A 14,492-nucleotide genomic window follows, 5' to 3' on the forward strand; every position below is an offset into this window, starting at 1 on the left:
ACCTGTGTACTTTGATTTCTTCGTGGAGAATTCATCACTCTTAAGATAGTTACTAAGGAGCTCAGTTTGGTGTTTAGTGAATCATTGACAGTAAAATGATAACCATACTTTGAATGTTCACATACCTACTATTTCTGTTTCTATTTGTCCCACTTGAAATTGTTCTTATTGGGAAACGGTGTCATTAATTAACAATTTTTTTCACACTCCAGGAATGCATTCATTGCTAATAAAGTAGGTAAACTGTTGCACTTTTGAGTGAAGCAGTGTAATCTGGTTACTGCCTAAAGTTCTTGAAGTACAAAGGAGCACACAGTTTTAAGACTTGAAGATTATTGTATGGGCACCACTCATTTTTGCTGGAAAAAAGTTAGCTGGAATGTGAGTTTATGACCCCCCCCCCCCCCCACCTCCCAAAAAAAAAAAAGTTGCCAGAGTTTTGCTTTTTTGAAATTAAGTTTTAATTTGTGTGAATTTTGGGTTTGTTTTATAATTTCTTGGCTGAAGATTTTACTTCCCATATTTCTCTTGCAGGATGACACGTACACAGAAAGCTACATCAGCACAATCGGTGTTGATTTCAAAATCAGAACCATTGAATTGGAAGGCAAAACCATTAAATTGCAGATAGTAAGTAAAATGTTGCTAGTTTTATTTGTGCATAGAAAGCACGTGGTGATGGTGGTGGTCAGTCTTTTAAGTGCGTCTTCATGTTGGTCTTTTTAAGCTTTGGAGGAACTCTTGGGTTAATCGGAAATTAACCAAAAAAAAATCCCACCCCTCCTTTCCCAGCAGTAGTGTAATGGTGTGGGCATTTCCAGCATGATTGGACAGGTGTTTTGGGTGTGATGTCATATGGGAATAACATATGATTGACAGGAATGCAAAATGTTCATCATTTATCAGTGTTGCAGTAGTCTTACCTGTACAGGTTTTTATCCTGCCAAGGATATAACTGGCCAGCTTCCAAATCATCAAGGCATCTTCATTGTACCCAAACAGACAGCTCAGCTGACTAAAAAGGCACGTCTAGCAACCAAACCTTTTAGAGCTTTCCTGATGTTAGAGAGTACTCCTTTGCAGGCTTTTGGGCATAGGAGGTTGGCTTATGCTGATGTTCTTCATGTTTCACTGTTGCAGTCATTACATTTGGGTTATCTGCTTGCAGGTAGTCCTCAGTCTGCCTGATTAACAATGTCTTGGGTCCTGCGTCGGTTGCTGTCCCTTCTTCCATGACGTCAGGTCGTCAGGGGTATAAAACATGCAGCCGATGCCATTACATCAGTCTTTCTTGCTGTGTGGTGCCCGAAGCAGAAGCAGTTCGCAAGTGCCGGTCAGCTGAAATTTTTGTTTTCGAGTTTCAGAACTGAAGTCTTCAACTAAAGCTAAGTACCCTGTTGGGGAAACTATTTCTTGCTCCTTACCGATGTCAGTAAAAGTTAATAATTGCATTACTTGTGGAAAGCAAATACCTCATAAATATTTTCATTTGTACTGTATTCCTTGCCTAGGCCCTGACCACAATATACCTTGCTGTCTGCTTTGTGCTTTATTTAATCAACGCACTATCCGTCGTCTGTATGTTTTCGCCTCTAAATATTTCAGTTCTCTGTTTAATTATCCTGAAATGTCGTCTGCGTTTTTTCAGAATCCCTGTAGTCGGATGGGTAACAAAGATAGACAGGCCGCCGAGGTCCAAAACTGCCGACGACGCTTCTCCTAAGCCAGTTGCCAGTTCACCGGTACTCAGTGAGGCGCTTTCTCAGCCCCTGATACCTACTACTTCTGATTTGCAGGTGTCTACTGAGACCCATTCGAAATCCGGTATGCCACGAGATGCTTCAACTATGGAACCCGTGGATGTATGTACCTTGGATGTGTCCGGAGCCGCTGTGCAGGCACCGGCTTCTGAGGGGGTATTCAGGCCTACGGACTTGCATATTAAACCAACGCCTCCTTCTTCACTTAGGCCTAAATCTCGAACCATGCCTAAAAAAGCGATACCCAGGCCATATGTTCAGGCCTCTATGCTTAAAAAACAAATAAGAATGGCTGAAGATCTAATAACTCTAATCCGGGGTAGCCAACCCCCCCCCCCCCTTCTAAGAAGCCTAGGACTGAAGACGTTTATGAATCTTCTGACCATGATTCTGTTTTTTTCTGATTCTTGTGATGATCTGGATTTGCCCTTATCTACTTATGAGGACTCCATTCCCTCTGCTTCCCCTCTAGAGGATTTTTTTTTGAGGAGACCTTACATACTCTAAGGGAGCATTTCCACTGGGAAAGCCAGGATTTTTCTGATTCAGAAAGAGGCTTAGGGATTTCTTTCTTCTACCTCAGCATAGGCTTTTAGCTGTTCCTCCTGTACTAGACATTGTTGATGCTTTTTCGGAATGCAGTTTGGCCCCTGATTCCTTGCCTCCTGTTCCCAGAAAACCAGACCGATACTACAGGGTCCCTTAGTCACGCAAGTTCCTTTTTAAAAATCCTATTGCGGATCTAGAGATTTTCACAAGGGCCCAAGGGCATTAAGGCTTCTTCTGCTAAAAATCCTACCCCTTCTGATAGGGACTCCAGGGCGCTGGATAGATGGGGTATGAAGGTTTATACTTCTGCAGCCTTGGCCATTAGGGCTTTAAGCTGCCAGTTTCATATGTTAAAGTATCAGCAACGTGTTATTGGGTTGCTTAAACAGAAAATGATGTTGATTCCAGAATGTGTGGAAAATAAAGAATTACAGGATTTAATGCATTCTGCTGAACAAGTTGGAAAACATACTTTGCAATGTGGTTTTGATTCTTTATAGGCCTCTTGCAGGGCTGCTGTTACTGGGCCTGTGCTCAGAAGGCATGCTTGGCTTAAGGAGCAATCTTTGTCTAATCATGTTAAAGCTAAATTGTTGGATGCTCCCTTAAATCAGGAATGCCTGTTTGGCATAAAGGCTGAGGAAGTTCTTAAAAAGATGGAAGATAAAGCCAAGCTATGCAAACTGTTAAAGATTTCTTACAAGTTCAGCCTCCTAGATTTAATAGGCATTGGCCTTCTAAGAATTGGTCCTTTTCAGCCCCTTCCAGGTCTTCTCAAGCCAAACCCAGACACAGCAGAAAACCCAGGTTTCAGTCCCAGGGGAGACGCAGGACTAAGCAGTGGGGGCCCTCCACTTCCAAATCTGGGAGTAATAAGACCCCCCCCCTTATGGTAAACTGTCCCAATGACTCCCTTTTAAAATTTCCAAGCACTTATCAACTGGCTGCCCCTTTGGGGGGAAAGATTGCTCTTCATGCAAAGAACTGGGAACTCATTACCCAGGACAAATAAGTTTTGTATATATGGTGTCCCAGGGATACAGATTTCACTTCCATACGTTGCCAACACCAAGAGGGTGGCCGGACCTACCCCCCTAATCAGTGGGCAGAGGCCCAAAAACAAGTACTTTCTCTCTTAAGCATGAGGGCTATTCAACTCGTACCAGAAGAGGAAAAGGGACAAGGATTCTACTCGAGACTTTTCCTGGTACCCAAAAAAGACAATTCATGGTTTCCTATCCTGGGCCTGTCTACTCTAAATACCATTCTGGAGATTCCAAAATTCAAGATGCTGACTCTTCAACAATTTCTTCCTATGATAGGCAAAGATGCCTGGTTGGCAACAGTAGATTTTAAAAGAAGCATACCTGCACATCCCAGTCAGGGGAGTCTTGCAGAAGATACCTCCCACTTCACAGCAGGCTATGCGCACTGTTCGTTCTCTGCACTGCCTTTTGGCTTATCTACTGCTCCCAGGCTATTCACAAAGTGTATGATATATATATATATATATATATATATATATATATATATATATATATATATATATATATATACACCCCCCATAATACCTGGACGATTGTCTAATTCAGGCAGAAAGCCAGGACATACTTTTGAATCAGCTGGCCGTTGTACTAAGGGTTCTAACTTCTTTGGGGTACACCATAAATGAAACGAACTCACACCTGGTACGCTGCCAACAAATTTATATTCCTGGGAGCAAGCTTGAATACAACTTCCCAGATGGCCTGCCTCACGCCAGAGAAATGAATTCATTTGACAACCTACTTCAAACAAGTGTCCACAAAGACCCTGCTTATCTGCAAGACAAATACTGCAAGCCTTGGGGTTCATGGTCGTCTGCATTCTTCTAAGTCTATATGCAAGACTGCATATGAGGAAACTACAGTGGTATCTAAAAAGCCTATGGTGTCAACATTCTTTGGATCTAGAAGCAATGATTCCTATCATACCTTGCCTACACCTAGAGTTCCTTTGATGGGCAGAGGCTTGCCACCAAAACAAGGGACTATCTTTCACACCACCCCTTGCCACCCAAACCCTAACAGATGCATCAGACTATGCATGGAGGGCTCACATGGCAGGGAAGTGCATTCAGGGCAAATGGAACCCAAGTCAAATGCACCTGCATATCAATCAAAAAAATGTTTGTTGTACAGAATGCTCTGACAGCCTTCAAGGACCACATTCTTCCAGGACAACTAATGGTAAAGACGGACAACACCACTATTATGCGGTACATAAACAAGTAGGGGGGCACACATTCTTACCCCCTCTGCAGACTAGCCATGTCATTGTGGAACACAGCCTTGAGCTACCAAGTGCACCTACAAGCTCAATTCCTGCCAGGAAAGTTAAATACACTGGCAGACTGACTAAACAGAAACCTTATGGACCCACACGAGTGGAAACTGGAACCAAGGATTTTCAACATGTTGACAAGCAAATGGGGGAGCCCAGTTACAGACCCGTTTGCTTCTCCCCAGAACTACCAATTGGACAAATTTTGCACAAGAACTCCCCACAAACAAACCTTGGAAAGTGGATGCTCTGTCCTTCAGCTGGAAAAACCTATCAGTCTATGCCTTCCCCCCCCTCTGCTCTCCAAAGTGCTACTAAAAATAAAACAGGACAAACCAAGGATGATTTTGATTGCTCCAGACTGGATGTGCCAACACTGGTACCCCCTCCTGCACAGCGTGTCATGGTTATCCCCATGGCACCTGCCTCAGACTGCTTCCCTGTTGTCTCAACAGGAGAAGCAGATTCTGCACCCCCAGCTTCTAACACTGAACCTTGCAGCCTGGCTAATTACATAATCTCCCCTTTACCCATCCCTCAGTAAACCTGTGATGGATATCATTTTAGAGGTAAGGAGGCCTAGCACTAGAAAATACTTTGCTGAAAAATGGAAAAGATTCTGTGCCTGGAACCTATCTCAAGGGATGAGCACAGCAGAGCCCAGTTTACCTCAGATTTTACAGTACATAACTGCGATGCTTCACAAGGGCCTGTCTTTTTCCTCCATTAAAATCCATGCCTCAGCCATTTCAGCTCGACTGCTCAAGTAGTTCCTCAGAGGGACCAAAAATTTAAGACCACCCAGGAAAGCTCCAACCCCAGCCTGACACCTTAACTTTGTTTTGGCGAAACTCACTTTACCTCCTTTCGAACCAGCTCCTACTGCAGACCTAACATTTTTTTTTTTGAAAACAGCTTTCCTTTTAGCAATCACTTCAGCTAGAAGGGTATCTGAATTACTGGCCCTTATGGCAGTGGAGCCTTTCATCATCTTTCATGTGAACAGGGTGTCCCTCAGAACCAAGCCATCCTTCATGCCTAAGGTAGTATCCAGTGTGACTCTTAATCAGTCCATTCATTTGCCAGCCTTCTTTCCCAATCCACAGAACAAAGGAGAACGGATATTGCATTCCTTAGATGTGCACAGACAATTTGGATCCTACTTGGACAGGACTAAACCTCAAAGGAAATCTGAACAACTGCTGGCAGCATTTGCTGCAGGGGCAGAGGGGGAGGCCATTTCAAAGCAAACTTATTTCTAAATGGATAGGCCATTGCAGTCATTTCTACTATAAGCACCATGGAACACCTATCCCCCAGGGGATCAAACCTCACTCCACCAGGGCTGCATCTACCTCTACAGCTTTCTCACAGGTGTCCCTACCCAGGGACATCCTCGAAGCTGCTACTTGGAGTTCTGTACATACTTTCACCAAGCATTGCCATTTGCCAATTTTCTCTAAATCCAGAGCTGGCTTTGCAACTGTAGTCTTGCAGGGCCTTATAGCTGGTCCTAATGCTATCTAAATTCCTTCTCCCAACCACAGCTTTGGGAATCTACCCAAATGTAATGACTGCAACAGTGAAACACGAAGAACATAGTACAATTGTGTACACTTACCGTAAATGTAGATGTTTGAGTGTATTCACTGTTGCAGATGTCCTTCAAGGATGCATCTGCAGTCATAACATATGGGTTGTCCTGCCTCAGGCAGCCCTTCGGTCGGCCGGATTCCAAAGTCTGGGTCTGGCCTCGGCTGATGTCGCACCTTCCCCGACGTCAGAGCATCTGGGGTATAAAAGCATCAGCCGATGCCATTTTCCTCAGTCTTTCTTGCCGCATGGTGCCCGAAGCAGAAGCTGTTCGCAAGTGCCGGTCGGTCAGATCCAGTGATTTCAGCTACCGAAAACTTCGAAAAAGCTAAGTACGCCGTTGGGGACTCTTTCTTGCCTCAGCCGATGTTAAAGTAAATAATTGTTTAACTTGTGGGAAACAAATACCTCATAAGGATTTCCATTCCTACTGCCTGCCTTGCTTAGGCCCAGACCACGACGTATCGTCCTGTTCAGCCTGTGCTTCCTTCAACCGACGAACTCTTAGACGTCGGTCAGAGTTTGCAGAGAAATTTTTTGGGGCTAGTTTTGCATATAAAATGCCGTCGGAGACTCCGACATCACATTTGGTGAAAAAACGGAAGGACAAGGACCGACGCTCGCGGCCCGCGGTTTCGGCTGAAACCACGGTAAGGCCTACCGCGAGTGTCTTGGTTTCAGCCGAAACAGAGTCCTCGGAGATTCCTTCATCCGAATCCACTCAACCGACCACCGCGGCCCGGGAGGCCCCGGCTGAGTCGGCCACCGAGCTACTTACGAAACCAGTGCCCAGGATATGTCCGACACCATACCTTTGGACATATCTACTCCTGCACGTGGGGCAGCTAGGCCCCTTGCTTCCATGTCCATTAAGGCCTTTTCTAGGGCTAAAGCAGCTAAACTTTCTAAAGCTTTACCTCCCAAGACTACATCCCAGAGGCCTTCCTCTAGTTCTCAGATCCTCAGCCTTGCAGAGGACCTTATTTCTTTAGAGGTTCACAACCTCACCCGGACAGGGCCTCTCACCCTCCACCAGACAAATGGCCCAGGACTGAGCCTTCTGACCCACACTTCAGATGAGTCCTCGGATGGTTCTGAGTTGTCAGACCACCAGGAGGAGGCTTATTCGCCCTATGAGGATTCTGATGTAGAAGAATCTATACCTTCGGCCTCCCCTCCTGAAGAGTTTTCCTTTGGTGAGACTCTACACTCCATGAGAGAGCATTTTCAATGGCAAGGTCAGGATTTCTCTGATTGTAGAAAAAGATTAAGGACCTTTTTACATTTGCCTCAGCATAGGCCCTTAGCTATACCTCCTGTTTTGAATGTAATTGATGATGTGTACAATGATGTCAGTACAGCCCCTGATACTCTTCCCCCCCGGCCCCTGCCAAACCTGATAGATACTGCAGGGTCCCGGATTCTCATTTTCATCTGTATAAAGCCCATTCTGCAGACCCAGAAACTATTACTCTGGGCCCTAAAGGGGTTGCAGCTGCCACTGCCAAAAATCCTCTACTTTCTGAAAGAGAGTCTAGAGCTTTAGAGAGATGGGGAAAGAAGATATATACTTCTGCAACTCTTTCCGTCAGGGCACTAAATTGTCAATTTCATATGATACAGTACCAAGAGTATTTGTTAGATGAACTGAACAAGAAGCTTTCTTCTCCTGAGCCCCTTGACAGTAAATCCCTTCAGGATTTGGTACACAACTCACAGCAGGTTAGTAATCATTTCTTAAAGTGTGGTTATAATGCATTGGAGGCTTCATTTAGGTCAGCTATGACTGGGGCAGTTATTCGTAGGCATGCCTGGCTGAAGGAACAATCTTTGCCAGACCATGTTAAAGCTAAACTCCTGGATGCTCCAATGGAGAAACAAAATTTATTTGGCTCCTCTGCTCAGGAGGTCTTAAAGTATGAAGAAAAGGCAAAATCTGTGCAAACAGTTAAGGATTTCCTACAAGTACAACCACCGAGATTCAGCAGAAACTGGCCTACTAAGAATTGGTCCTTTTCAGACTCGGACAGAGCCCAGAGAGGCAGGAACAGATGCCCCAGAGGCAGAGGCCAATCTAGGGGCTCTTACAGAGGCCGCCAGTGGCAGCCTGCCAACCAGAGAGGTAGTGCAACAGCAGCAACAACAACTACTACACCAGGACAGGCTCAATGACTTTACTCTGATTCCGCCCACCAGGGCTCAACTGGAAGCACCCTTGGGCGGAAAGCTTGCTTTATTCTCGGAAAATTGGCATTATATTACAAGGGACACATGGACACTGCAAATAATAGACAAAGGATACAGGTTCCACTTCCACACTGCCAAAAAGAAACTGAATGCCAAACCTACCACCAAATCAGAGGGCAGAGGCTTTAAAGCAGATCAACAACTTGCTTCAAATGAAAGCTATAGAAAAGGTACCACTTTCAGAGCAAGGCCAAGGATTTTACTCCAGACTATTCCTTGTACCAAGAAAAGAAAATCAATGGAGGCCTATTCTCGACCTGTCCGCACTGAATACTTACCTCATCGTGCCAAAATTCAAGATGCTGACCCTACAGCAACTTCTTCCCATGTTGGGCAAGGAGTCTTGGCTGGTGACTCTAGATCTCAAGGAGGCATACCTGCACGTCCCTATTCGACCAGATTGCAGAAGACACCTCAGATTTCTTGCAGGATCGGAGCATTCTCAATTCTCAGCATTGCCCTTTGGCTTATCTACTGCACCCAGAGTATTCACGAAATGCCTGGCATCAGTAATTGCACACTGCAGACTTCAGGGGATTCAAATCTACCCTTATCTGAACGACTGCCTTATACAAGCGGACAACAAGGTAAATTTGATAAAAGACTTGGCCTATGCCATCCACCTACTACAGGCATTGGGATACACAGTCAACATCCAAAAATCAAGACTGGTTCCATCCCAAAGGATAACCTTTCTGGGTGCGGATCTAGACACAACCACCCAAATGGCCTTTCTCACAGAAGAAAAACAAAAACAACTTCCGGATTACTTCATGAATCTGACAAGACAAGCTCAGCTTACTGCAAGGAATATCCTGCAGGCCCTGGGTTACATGGCATCCTGCATAATTCTGATACCACAGGCCAGGCTGCATATGAGAAAATTACAATGGTATCTAAGGAGTGTATGGTCTCAACACAGTCACAGTTTGGAAACTTTGATACCAATCATTCCTTGCCTTCAAAAGGAATTCCTGTGGTGGGCTCAGGCCTGCCAGTCCAACAGTGGGTTGCCTTTCAACAAACCAAAAACAAAACAAACGATCACCACGGACGCTTCAGACCGAGGATGGGGAGCACACATGGAGGGCAAATGTATCCAAGGCCTATGGTCTCAAGGGCAGCTACACATGCACATAAACCAAAAGGAAATGCTGGCAGTGATGCATGCAATCGAGGCTTTCAAACCCTTCCTCCATCAAGGCCACCTGTTAATAAGGACAGACAACACCACGGTCATGTGGTACATAAACAAGCAGGGAGGCACACACTCCTACCCTCTATGCCGGCTGGCTATGAATCTATGGGAGCTATGCCTGAAACTCAATATCCAACTGCAGTCCCAGTTCGTGCCAGGAAAGGAAAATGCACTGGCAGACAGCTTAAGCAGAACTACTATGGATGCACACGAATGGATGCTGCACCCAGACATCTTCCAACTCATAACAAAGGCATGGGGAACGCGGAGATAGATCTGTTCGCCTCCCCCCTCAACCATCAACTGAGGACATTCTGCTCAAGGACATACCACCCACAAGCATGGAGGGTGGACTCTCTCTCTTTCAGCTGGAAAGCTCTAAAAGTATATGCCTTCCCACCTCTCCCTTTAATGTACAAGGTTCTACTGAAGATCAGGGAGGAACAGCCAAGAGTGATTCTGATAGCTCCAGACTGGCCAAGGCAACACTGGTATCCACTATTGAGGAGCATGTCACAGGCAAAACCATGGCCTCTCCCCCTATGGCCTCTTCTTCTGACGCAGAACAATTTTAAGATCATGCATCCCAACTTAAAAACATTGCAGCTAACTGCCAGGAAAATCCCTTAAATCCAAAACAAAATGTTTTATCACAGAGAGTGAAGGACATTATCATGGAAGCTCGCAGGCCTTCCACAAGGAAGACTTACTCAGCTAAATGGAAAAGATTTTTCATTTGGAGCACATCAAAAGGTTTAGATGTGAGAGTGGCAAGCATGACACACATTCTGGAATACTTAGCAGAACTGTTCCACAATGGCCTTTCCTATTCTTCCATTAAGATTCATGCCTCAGCAATTTCAGCAGAATACAATGTGGATCCACCTATCTTCTCACACTCTCTCCTCAAACAATTTCTGAGAGGGATCAAAAATATCAAACCTCCAAGAAAACCCCCTTTACCTGCTTGGGATCTCAACTTTGTCTTGGAGAAACTAACACTTCCTCCCTTTGAACCAGCAGCAACAGCGGATCTTCAGTTTCTGTCTTGGAAAACTGCATTCCTTCTGGCAATAACTTCAGCAAGAAGAGTATCTGAGTTACAAGCATTAATGGCAGTACAACCATTTCTCATCTTCCATCAGGACAGAGTTACACTAAGAACTAATCCTACCTTTATGCCAAAGGTGGTATCTAGGGTATCCTTGAACCAAGCTATTCACTTGCCTTTGTTCTTCCCAAATCCACAGAATAGAGGGGAAAAACTTCTGCAGACCCTGGATATACACAGACAACTATGCTACTACTTGGACAGAACTAAAAGTAGCAGAAAAACTGACCAACTATTTGTAGCACATGCTGCTGGGGTGCAAGGAAAAGCAATTCCCAAACAGACAATTTCAAAATGGATAGGAAATTGCATTCGATTTTGTTACTCCTTTCATGGAAAGTCAGTTCCTGCAAACATCAGGCCTCATTCCACAAGGGCCACGGCCACCACTACAGCCTTCCTACGAGGTGTGGCTACCAAGGACATTTTAGAAGCTGCTACTTGGAGCTCCGTGCATACATTTACCAAGCATTACAATCTGCCTTTATACTCCAGATCCAGAGCAGGCTTTGCTACTGCAGTCCTGCAGGGGATCTTAACTACACATCTTTTTCTTAGTACCTCCTCCCCCAGATTGGCTATGGTATTCTACCCATATGTTATGACTGCAGATGCATCCTTGAAGGACATAGTACAGTTTTGTACCTACCATAAATGTAGATGTCCGATAGGTATGCATCTGCAGTCAGGTTTACCCTCCCTCCTACCCCTCTGTGGTATTCCTAGGGTGTTTACCCCTCTTTTAGCTAGCTGGGGGAATCTATTATGGTGTATTGTATATACATGTGTGTGTGTGTGTGTGTGTGTGTGTGTATATATATATATATATATATATATATATATATATATATATATATATAATTTTGCAAATGTTTGGAGTTCTATTGCATTTATCCAAATTTAGCCTTCCTAGAGGGCACCTGGCATCTGGGGCAAGAAAAACTGAGGAAAATGGCGTCGGCTGATGCTTTTATACCCCAGACGCTCTGACGTCGGGGAAGGTGCGACATCAGCCGAGGCCAGACCCAGACTTTGGAATCCGGCCGACCGAAGGGCTGCCTGAGGCAGGACAACCCATATGTTATGACTGCAGATGCATACTATCGGACATCTACATTTATGGCAGGTACAAAACTGTACTTTCTGGTTACCCTCCCTCCAGCCCCCTAACTTCTTTTGTCTATACCTCTACTTTCCTTTACTATGCGTAAAAGCCTTTTTGGTGTATTTGCTTTTTTGTTGGAGGTATTTCATTGTACTTTTATATTTAATTGCTCCCCATTAGGGGGGCACCTGACATCTGGGGCAAGAAAAACTGATGTAATGGCGTCGGCTGCATATTTTATACCCCTGACGACCTGAGGTCATGGAAGAAGGGACAGCAACCGACGCAGGACCCAAGACTTTGTTAATCAGGCCGACTGAGGGCTACCTGCAAGCAGGTAACCCAAATGTAATGACTGCAACAGTGAATACACTCTAACATCTACATTTATGTAAGTGTACACAACTGTACTTTCAACTGTCTGGCAGACCAGTTAAGCAGAAATCTTTTGGACTCGCACGAGTGGCAGCTCCGCAGAAGAACCTTCACCCTAATAACTCAGAAATGGGGCACCTCGAAGGTCGACCTCTTTGCCTCCCACACCAATCAGCTCAGCAAATTCTGCACCAGGGAGCATCACTGCATGGCTTGGAAAGTGGATGCCCTGTCCTTCCCCTGGGTCAAGCTTCCAGTCTGTGCCTTTCCTCCACTACCTTTCATCCCCAGGGTACTGCTCAAAATAAAGGAGGAAAAACCAAGGACAATTCTTATAGTTCCAGACTGGCCTCGCCAGCACTGGTACCCCTTGCTGTGCTGCCTGTCCCCACTGCCATCATGGCATCTTCCTCAGATTCCAAACCACCTAACCCAGAGGGAAGGTGAATTCATGTATCCCCAATTGCAGACACTCAATTTGGCAGCTTGGCTTATTCCTTAACCCGGGATCAATCTGCCAACCTCAGTAAACAGATTCTAGATGTTGTACGTGAGGCCAGACGCCCTAGCACTAGAAAGTCTCTTATGCTGATAAATGGAAAAGGTTTTGCACCTGCATCCAGGCTAAGGGAGCTAATACGGCACAGCCCTCCCTCCCTCTCATCCTAGATTACTTAGCTGACCTACTACACAGTGGCCTCTTTCTCCTCTATAAAAATTCATGCCTCTGCTATCTCTGCTCATTTCCCCATGAGCAGACACTTCTCACACCCTTCGATCAAACAGTTCCTAAGAGGGGATAGCAACTTGAGGCCACCCAGAAGGGCACCAACCCCAGCTTGGGACCTTAACTTTGTGTTGGAAAAGCTCACCCTGCCCCCCTTTCGAACCAGCTTTTTCTGCAGAGCTAAACTTTCTCTCCTGAAAGACTGCTTTCCTTCTGGCCATCACTTCAGGCAGGAGCGTCTCCGAGCTGCAAGCGCTCATGGCTGTGGGAACCCTTCATCATCTTCCATGCTGACAGGGTATCCCTCAGAATTAAACCAACCTTCAAGCCCAAGGTGGTGTCCAGTGTGGCTGTCAACCAATCCATTAATTTGCCCACCTTTTTTCCTAAACCCCAGAACAAGAGGGAAAGGATCCTGCACTCTCTAGATGTGCACAGACAGCTCAGATTCTGTCTGGACAGGACTAAATACTTCAGAAAGTCTGATCAATTGCTGGTTAGTTTTGCTTCAGGGGCAGAAGGCAAAGCCATCTCCAAACAAACCATTATCAAATGCATAGCACAATGCACCCATTTCTGCTACAAACAACATGGAAAGCCTCCCCCCAAGGGGGTTAAGGCTCACTCCACCAGAGCAGCCTCCACCTCTGCAGCTTCCCTCAGAGGAGTCCACACCAGGGACATCCTGGAGGTTGCCATCTGGACATCTGTTCACACTTTTACCAGTCATTACCACCTGCCTTTGTTCTCAAAATCCAGGGCAGGGTTTGCCTCTGCAGTCTTGCAGGGCATCCAAGCCAGCCCCTAGTTTCCTTTACTGCCTCCACTCATTTCCTCAGCTTTGGGAATCAACCCAAATGTGAGGACTGCAACAGTGAAACACGAAGAACGGAGTACAGTTGTGTACACTTAACATAAATGTAGATGTTAGAGTGTATTCACTGTTGCAGTCCTGGTTTCCCTCCCTCCATCTCCCTTCTCTTCCCTTACAAGGGGCATATTGGTATATACTTTCTACTGGTTGGGTTTCTTCCACCAGAACCTGGCTCCTACTTGGGGGCTCCTGACAGGTTAGGGCAAGAAAAAACGATGTAATGGCATCGGCTGCCTTACTTTATACTACTGACGACCTGACATCAGTCCTGAAGCGACAGCAACCGATGCAGAAATACTAAACCTCTGGTATTCGGGCCAGCCGAGGGCTACCCTGGCAGGGATAACCCAATTGTGTTGACTGCAACAGTGAATATACACTCTAACATCTACATTTTTGGTAAGTGTACACAACTGTACTTTCCTCTGTCTGTGGTCTCACTTACAGTGTCCTCCTTGGATGCTGGAACCCAGTCCAGACCTCCTCTCACATTGGACCCCAGTCAAGACCTCTCACATCTGCCACAGATGACTCATCTGGACATTGCAGGCCTCAGATTAACCGCATGATTTTTCCAATTCCAGTGATGGCTAGACATTCCAGGCTTTCCTCGCCTGTTTGCAAAATGTTT

General features: G+C 45.5%; 1 protein-coding gene across 1 annotated transcript in view; it reads left to right on the forward strand.

Annotated features, from left to right (window-relative positions):
* LOC122805627 (ras-related protein Rab-1B) overlaps positions 1-14,492 on the forward strand; it is a gene marked incomplete in the record, with an annotated part of 407,618 nt that overhangs the window by 255,872 nt on the left and 137,254 nt on the right. Inside the window, 1 exon segment of the mRNA XM_044075889.1 lies at positions 535-630. Coding sequence (XP_043931824.1) covers positions 535-630 — 96 coding nt within the window.

Source organism: Protopterus annectens, chromosome 6.part1, assembly GCF_019279795.1.
Source record: "Protopterus annectens isolate FY-2018-M chromosome 6.part1, PAN1.0, whole genome shotgun sequence".
NCBI classification, from domain to species: domain Eukaryota; kingdom Metazoa; phylum Chordata; order Ceratodontiformes; family Protopteridae; genus Protopterus; species Protopterus annectens.